The following is a 7,653-nucleotide window of genomic DNA, read 5'->3' as shown; positions in this document are numbered from 1 at the left end:
AATTTTAAATTATAAAATATTTTTGTAGTAATTAAAAATTTAAAAGTTATCTTTAAAAGAAACATTTTGAATCTTTTAATTTTAAAGTTATAGAAAAATCTCCAAAATTTATTTAAAATTATAATTATTTATTGAGATTGTATTTAAAAGGGATGGTTTTAAAAATTGTAGTTATTTATATTTTTTTTTGAAAAAGTAATTTTAAAATTTTAAAACTATAAATGATTTTTTGTTAGTAATTAAAAAATAAAAAAGTATAAATACAGTGTTAAAATTTTATTTTACAACATTGTTAATAGATAAACTTTTATTAATTGTTTTAAACATGTAATTAATGAAAATTTTATTTTTATATTTAATTTTAAATTGGCCAGTGTACTAAAAAAAATCATAAACTGCTACACATTAGAGTTGTCTATGAGCCCGTCTAAAAAATGAGAGAATTTGGACAAAAAAAGGCCCGTTTAAATAATAGATCGGGCATCATATAAGAATTTTTTTGGCTCGGGCCTGACCTAACCCAATTTTGCAATAAACCCCCTTCATGTTTTGATGTTGTTTTCCATGTTTTGTTGTTGTTTTCCCACTTTTTGTCATTATGTTGCTACCATTCTATTATTATGTTACTACTATTTTGTTGTTAATATTTGGATATTGTATAATACTTATTTTATTGTTAATTTTACTACTATTTTAGAGGCATTTGATTGCTAAGTTGCACTTATCTTATTTTAATATTTTTAGTGTATGGTGTATTGTATTTTTTTTAATTTTTTATATAAAAATAAAATTAAAAAATTAATACAGGCGAGTCAGGTCGGGCCGAAATATTAGCATTTAAGGGTTTTAAACCCTGTTTGTTGGCTTGATGATTAAGGTGTGCACCGCCCCTTATGTGGAATAAGCTTGAGTTGCGTAAATTGTGTTACTGTTAAGGTTTTGCCCTCCTCTTATAATTTATCAAAATTTTTTTAAGGTTTTTTCTTAATAGTCTTTTTAATATTTATCACATGCGATTTTAATATTTTAACATTTAAAATCTAAATTAATAGTTTTATGTATTTAGACATTTAAATAAATAACATTTTTCTGTACATTGCACAAAATACAAAACTAATTTAAATAATATAAAATTAAATTACTTCATTTAATTTAAGATTAAATTATCTTGTTAATGTAAATAGTTAATACTTAATGCAACATTTAAATTATTTAATTTATTTGAAGAGAAATTAGATTTTAAACAGAAATTAAATTACGTAAAAGTCTCACAGGATTGCATTTTAGTTTTTATTATTATTGAAAATATGGGTAAATTGACCCTTAGATGAGTGAGTAAAAGAATCTGCTCTGCTAAAAGTACACTGTTAAATTATTATTTTAATGTTTATATAAGATATAATAATAAATTTAACCCTCAAACTTTATTCATTTATTCAATTTAACATTTATTTTTTTATTAGAAATACATTAAAATATTTTGAAACTAATAAAGTTAGGGTAAAAAAACCCTTAATAACAATTTAAAAAAATAAATTAAACCCTTTTTAAATTTAAAAATTATAAATAAAATTTATAAAAATATTATTAAATTATTAAATTTTACTAAAAAGATAATAATGCTGATCCCATGTTTTATTCATAAAAATTAATTTAGAAAGACTAAAATGCAATCGGAGTTGAGAGATAATTTTACCTAAAGATATATAATACTTGGAGCCCTTGAGTATATACTATATAGTGCCAATACTAATAATATATTCTGTATTTTTTCTTCGGCTTTGCAATTGTTCTTCACATTGATTTCCTACTTCGTAGGCTTACTCTCCTTCGCTTTCGGTTTCTCTCTCTGCTTTCTTTCAAAGCTCACGGATTTTCTCTCTTTCTCTCTCAAGCTCAAATCACCTCACGAATCAGGTACTTGTGATCATACTTTTCCCCTTCCTTTTATTCCGTTTGATCTCTGTGTTATCTTTATATTCCCTCTGTATTTGATTGATCTGCTAATCAACCGCTAGATCCTGACTTTCTCTTCAATTTGGTTCTTAAATCTGCTTCACCCTCTTTCGTTTCATCAAGGGTTTTCTGGGATTTCCTTTTTTTAATTAGTCGTTTATTATTATTGTAATTATTATTATTTTTTAATCTATGTGTTAATTGGTTTTCAGATATATACTCTGACTTTTATGTTTAAAAGCATCTATTTTCTTGATGGGTTTGGTTGATTACTTGTTTTAGCTTTGGGTTTTTTAAATTGCTTGAAACTTGTTAGTATAGTATTTCATGGTTTAGCGCTTATATGAAGAACTTTAATTTCTAATTTATGGTGAAGAAGGTGGTTGTTGTTATTGTTGTTGCTGTTATTATTATTATTACTATTATTTTCATCTCTATGCTTTATGTTGGTTAAAGATGTCTAGGAGGTTAAAAATCTGGCATTTTTTTAGTGAGCTTTAGATGATTTTATGTATTGCAAACATCTTGTTGATGGTTTCTCTTATGTTTAGTGTCAGCTATAAATGTTAGTTATAGAAAGTATTTTTCTTTCTTAGGAAAGGTTGGGGCAATAATTTTTTTTTTTCATTGTAATTGTGTGGTTGGTTGTCAGTATTTGAAGTTTTAGTGATTGGTTTCGTTGAAACTATGTGCAGATGGCCATGCAGGAAGGAAATCCTGCGGGTACTCCCAGTGCTCAAGTTGTTGGAAATGCTTTTGTGGAGCAGTATTACCATATTCTTCACCAATCACCGAACCTCGTGCATAGATTTTATCAAGATTCGAGTTGTTTAAGTCGGCCAGATATGTATGGCAACATGACAACTGTGACAACCATGCAGGTAAGTCCACATTGGGAGTTGAGATAACTTCCAATATGAATAGCCACGGGTGTACTGTCATTGAGAATTTGAAATACATGCCTCTTTTCCTTTTTTTTTACCTTGGTAATTCCTGGGCTTAAGGTGAATGGCGAGTTCAATAATAATTAAGGAAAAATATTTGTAATAATTGTTGAAGAATTCTGTTTTAGAAAGCATGGAGACCTTGGGAGGAGCTTTGTGCATCTATTAGATGCATGTCTTTAACTGTGGCAATGGATATTTTTGGAACTGTTTGTTTCTGGAGACTCGTATATTTAATGAACTTGTATGAACATTTTCTTTTTCTTGTAATATATCTTGAATGTGGTTTGGTTTATGAGCGCTGCTATATTTGCTTTTGGGCAGGCAATCAATGAGAAGGTACTATCGCTGAATTATGAGGACTATACAGCAGAGATAAAAACTGCAGATGCTCAAGACTCTTTTGAGAAAGGGGTCATTGTACTGGTAACTGGATGCTTAACCGGAAAAGACAATGTGAGAAGGAAATTCACACAAACCTTCTTTCTAGCTCCACAAGATAAAGGTTACTTCGTCTTAAATGATATTTTCAGATATGTTGAGGAGAAAGAGTTGCAAAACACCGTTCCAGATAATGGCATCTATGAACAGGCTTCAACATCTGCCTTGACACCAGAACCAGGTCTGACCTTATTCTCTCATTTTATGTATTATGTTCGTACTTGCTTTATGCTCAAATCATGGAATCGCTTTTTCTTCCAGAGCCAACTCATGAAAATCTTGTGGAAGACCCATTAACTTACCCAGAAGATGAAGATGTTAATAACGGTGCTGAAGTTTTTGACCCTTCGGATAAGGAGGAAGGATCAGTGATTGAAGATGAAGTCGTTGAACCCCAAAACATTACAAGTCCTAATGAAACTGTTGTGGTTGTTGATTCACCTCCTGTGGTTTTAGAGGATGCTCCTAAGAAATCATATGCTTCAATTGTGAGTTAATATTGATGAATTTTTCTTTTTCATTCATGTTTTGCTGGTTCTTTGTATCTTTATTAAGCTTACTGAAATTCATATTAGGTCAAAGTAATGAAAACTAATACCGCATCTGCTCCGGTCTATGTTCCTATCAATAACGTGAGGGTGGCACCTAAAGAACCTCACTCCATTGTTTCTGCAAAACCTGCTCCAGCAACCGAGGTAGCATTGCCTAACAGTGACAATACACCTGAAAGTAGCAATGACAATGAGGAAGGTAATTGCCAACTTCATTTATGCACGCTTGCATAGTAAGAGAAGCACATTTTTCTTGTTGTTAATGGAATTAGATCAGTAACTTTTTTCAATTTCAATGAATCAAGATATCAATTAAGGATTTACAGTACTTGATTGGCATGGTTTATGTTATATGATATGTGTTTTTCTCTTTGATGTCTTGGTTAATGTTCTTTTTTTTTTTTTTTAAATATAAATCTCATTTACTTTGTTCTTACGAAAGCTGAAGGACACTCCATATACGTACGGAATTTGCCTTACACTGCAACACCTGCGCAACTCGAGCTGGCATTCAAAAACTTTGGGCCCATTAAGCGCAACGGCATCCAAGTCAGAAGCAATAAGGTTGACTAAGATATTAATTTGGGCTTCTCAAGTTAACCTTACTAGTTGACATTTCAATTTCAAGTTCAAGTTCTCGGTTCTTACTCTTTTTGTGTATTTCTTTCCTTCTGCAGCAGGGATTCACGTTCGGGTTTGTTGAATTCGAAAATGCAAGTTCAGTGCAGAGTGCACTTGAGGTAAGATACTGTCATAAGTTACTCTATTCAATTTTTTTACGTGAAAACTTCAATAATTATTGTCTACCGAATACATGCCATCTGTCAGGCAAGTTTGGGTCATTTTTCTGGTAAAATTGTTGCAACTTACGCTAATGCTGGACAGAAATAGAAATGAATGTCTTGATGTTTACAATCATGCCAATGACCCCCTTCCCTGACCTAAAACAAAGCACTATTTCAAAGCAAAAAATAAGAAACAAGAAATAAAATCCAAAACCAGATCAAAGTCTACTGAGTGACAGTATTGTTAGAATACGGGAACTTGGGTTTTTGGGCACTCGAAATGTATCTGATTTCATGACTTTGCGTAGAACTTTCTTCGAAAAAACCCTACTGGTTGTGAAAGTAATTGAATCAACTGGTCTGAAAGAATAAATCCACCTTGATATGGTATCTTTCTATTCTTCTGCAACTTAAAGACGGTATATGGAATAATAGAAATAAAAGTGGGACCTTGTAATATTTTTCTGTATGTTTAGAGCTTATATTTTCCTTTTCAGTTTGTATCCAATTCACAGCATTGCTGAATTAAGTTGGGAAATCCAAAAGCCTGAGCCAACGAATTATTAACTGGTGTATTGTGGATGTTGAAAAAGTCTCACATCATTGCACTTTCCCGGCCTACAATTCTATGGTCCTAACTAACCTAAATCAAAGGTTTAAATTACAGTGTCATCCCATATTTTTGCTTCTTTCTCAACTACATCAGAGTTTTTTGTTGCAGAACTTAAATGTGATATTATCGAGTGACGTCAAATTTTTACGATAAGCTAATAAGGATTTGTAGAGTTGCTGGTGACTCTCAGTCAGCCTTCCTTCTGTGTTTCTGGTTATATCTTTGAATTTATGGATGTGTTTATGAACTCCAGGCTTCACCAATCACTATTGGGGATCGTCAAGCTGCTGTGGAAGAAAAGAGGACTAATACTCGAGGTAATTCAAAATTTAGAATTTTGATGCTGAAATTTTATCGGAAGTTCCATAATTTCTCTCATATTCGTTTACTCAAATCAAACTTTTAGTTCTTCCAATAATAGTACTGAGCTTAGGAATGGTATGGTCTCAAATAGTTAACAATTCTGCAATTTTATCAATTTAGCTGGGCCATACATGGGGAGAAAGGGCTTGGTCTGTTGTAGTACGTTTAACCCTCGGACATATTTGTTTGGTGGGGGTTCAGGGGTATTGTTCCTTAGATTGATCCTATCAAAATTTATTGCAAATACTTAATGCAGTCGTGGATATATGATATCCGCCTATTAGCTTTGGCTAGTAATATAGGCTAATAAGAACTTTGAGAACCTGCTCCTTTTTGCAGTTGGTAGCAGTGGGAGTGGGACTGGGAGGGCAAGATATCCTTCAGGTAAAGCTGGGTTTCGAAGTGACAATTTCAGGGGTCGAGGGAACTTTGGCAGTGGCCGAGGAGGAGGCTATGGCAGGAATGAATTCAGAAACCAGGGGGAGTTTTCAGGACGACCAAAGGGTTTAGGTGGTTGGAATGGAGATAACTATCAGCGAGTTAATCAGAATGGAAGAGGTGGCCGTCAAGGTGGTGCAGGTGCCGCGGCGAAACCATGATTTGGTTCTTCATAATTGACTGAGAAAGTGACCAGATGATTTTTTTTTTTGACAACATAAAACAAAGGTAATGGAAGGCACTAGAAGAATTGAAGTTCTTGATTTTCATAAATTCAACTATTTATGAGTAGACTACTGAGTTCCCGCGCCCCCCCCACCCGGCCCTAAACTCTCTTTTTCTTGTGTTATTTGTTCAAGTAATGTGTTTGAGGATTATATGATCAAATTTTGATTTAATCGTCATGTCATTGTTATATAGTTTTAATCTGTTACTGACTGATTCCTTGAAAATTGGAGCTAATGACATTTATTGGATCGGACTGTTTATTTTTTGGTTCAATCGATTTAAAGCCGTCTACTTGAGCTTCCCTGCAAATGAAAACCAAAATAATGCTTTGCCTTAATATTACATTATTACATTTGGTGGTACGGTTTTTTCTTGATTTGATTTTTCTTTGAACTGGTATCCGAATTTGATATATATATTTATTTATTTTTGGCATGTAAATATATATTTTTTAATTTGGTATCTTTTTATTAATTTGATGTCTAAGATTTTGTTTTTTCGATTTGATACTTAAATTTGTCAAATGTTATACAAATTACTTTCAAAATACTAATGATTTTTGTTTTTCACGAGGATATAAAAATAGCTAATGTATGAATGACATGTTGCACATGACATGAAATTTAATGGCGTGAATGATTACATTTATTTGGAGTTTCTTGTGTTTCGTTAAATGATATGTTCAAAATTTACTTTTCATTAAAGTTGAGATTACTTTTAACTTTTAATGGCAAGATTGATTCAATAGGGGTTGCAAGCATGACTTAGCCTTCACAAAGCCTTCAATTTCATATAAATATCGTCAATATCATAGGAAATTTAAGTTCAAAAATTGTGCCTTGAGCTATCTTAACGAATAGATATTGAAGAAGAAAATAAGAGTTTTAAAAACTCAAAATAAAGTAAAATCATTATGTTAGATTAAAAATAATTAATTAAACTAAAAGTAATAGAAGATTTAAAATAAAAAAATCCATGTCATTTGCCACATGTAAGTTGTATATTGGTTATTTTTACTACCTCATAAGAAAATAACATTATTAGTATATTGAAGTAATTTACTATAACTTAAAAAAATAAACTTCAAATATCAAAGTGAATAAAAAAGAGCTTAAGTACTAAATTAAAAATATATATATATTGGACCAAAAATTTTAGATATGAAATTAAAGAAAGGTGTACCAAATTTTATATTAAGAATAATAATTTACTATAACTTCGGTTTTTATGTACCACCTTGATTTTGCTATCATATATATATAATTATCAAACTGCAAAAACTTAAATAAAATGGTAAAATCATTAAGATGACTATTAAACAATGATATATACAT

The 7,653-nt window shown here is 31.1% G+C and overlaps 1 protein-coding gene across 5 annotated transcripts; it reads left to right on the top strand.

Annotated features, from left to right (window-relative positions):
• The first annotated feature begins 1,676 nt into the window (after positions 1 to 1,676).
• Positions 1,677 to 6,567, top strand: LOC107946550 (nuclear transport factor 2). 5 transcript variants are annotated; one of them, XM_041107151.1, is made up of 9 exons: positions 1,677 to 1,917; positions 2,652 to 2,837; positions 3,225 to 3,522; positions 3,603 to 3,829; positions 3,917 to 4,091; positions 4,341 to 4,456; positions 4,573 to 4,632; positions 5,544 to 5,607; positions 5,993 to 6,567. In XM_041107151.1, exons 2-9 carry the CDS (start codon positions 2,652 to 2,654, stop codon positions 6,250 to 6,252), a joined length of 1,386 nt encoding a protein of 461 aa, XP_040963085.1. In that variant the 5' UTR covers positions 1,677 to 1,917; the 3' UTR covers positions 6,253 to 6,567. The 5 variants fall into 5 exon arrangements, with proteins under 5 accessions (XP_040963085.1, XP_016736428.1, XP_040963084.1 ...); XM_016880939.2 differs by having other exon boundaries at positions 4,570 to 4,632; XM_041107150.1 differs by having other exon boundaries at positions 4,335 to 4,456.
• Positions 6,568 to 7,653: the final 1,086 nt, after the last annotated feature.

This window comes from Gossypium hirsutum, chromosome D12 (assembly GCF_007990345.1).
Source record: "Gossypium hirsutum isolate 1008001.06 chromosome D12, Gossypium_hirsutum_v2.1, whole genome shotgun sequence".
In the NCBI taxonomy this organism is placed as follows: domain Eukaryota; kingdom Viridiplantae; phylum Streptophyta; class Magnoliopsida; order Malvales; family Malvaceae; genus Gossypium; species Gossypium hirsutum.
Note: the sequence above shows the minus strand (reverse complement) of the source record. Positions and strands in the feature narration are given on the sequence as shown.

Bases quoted from the DNA above. Each gene is read 5' to 3' on its own strand.
- LOC107946550 (XM_016880938.2), top strand. From the start codon at position 2,652: ATGGCCATGCAGGAAGGAAATCCTGCGGGTACTCCCAGTGCTCAAGTT. The intron at 3,830-3,916 runs GTGAGTTAATAT...AATTCATATTAG, and splicing joins AGAAATCATATGCTTCAATT to GTCAAAGTAATGAAAACTAA. The intron at 4,457-4,569 runs GTTGACTAAGAT...TTCCTTCTGCAG, and splicing joins TCCAAGTCAGAAGCAATAAG to CAGGGATTCACGTTCGGGTT.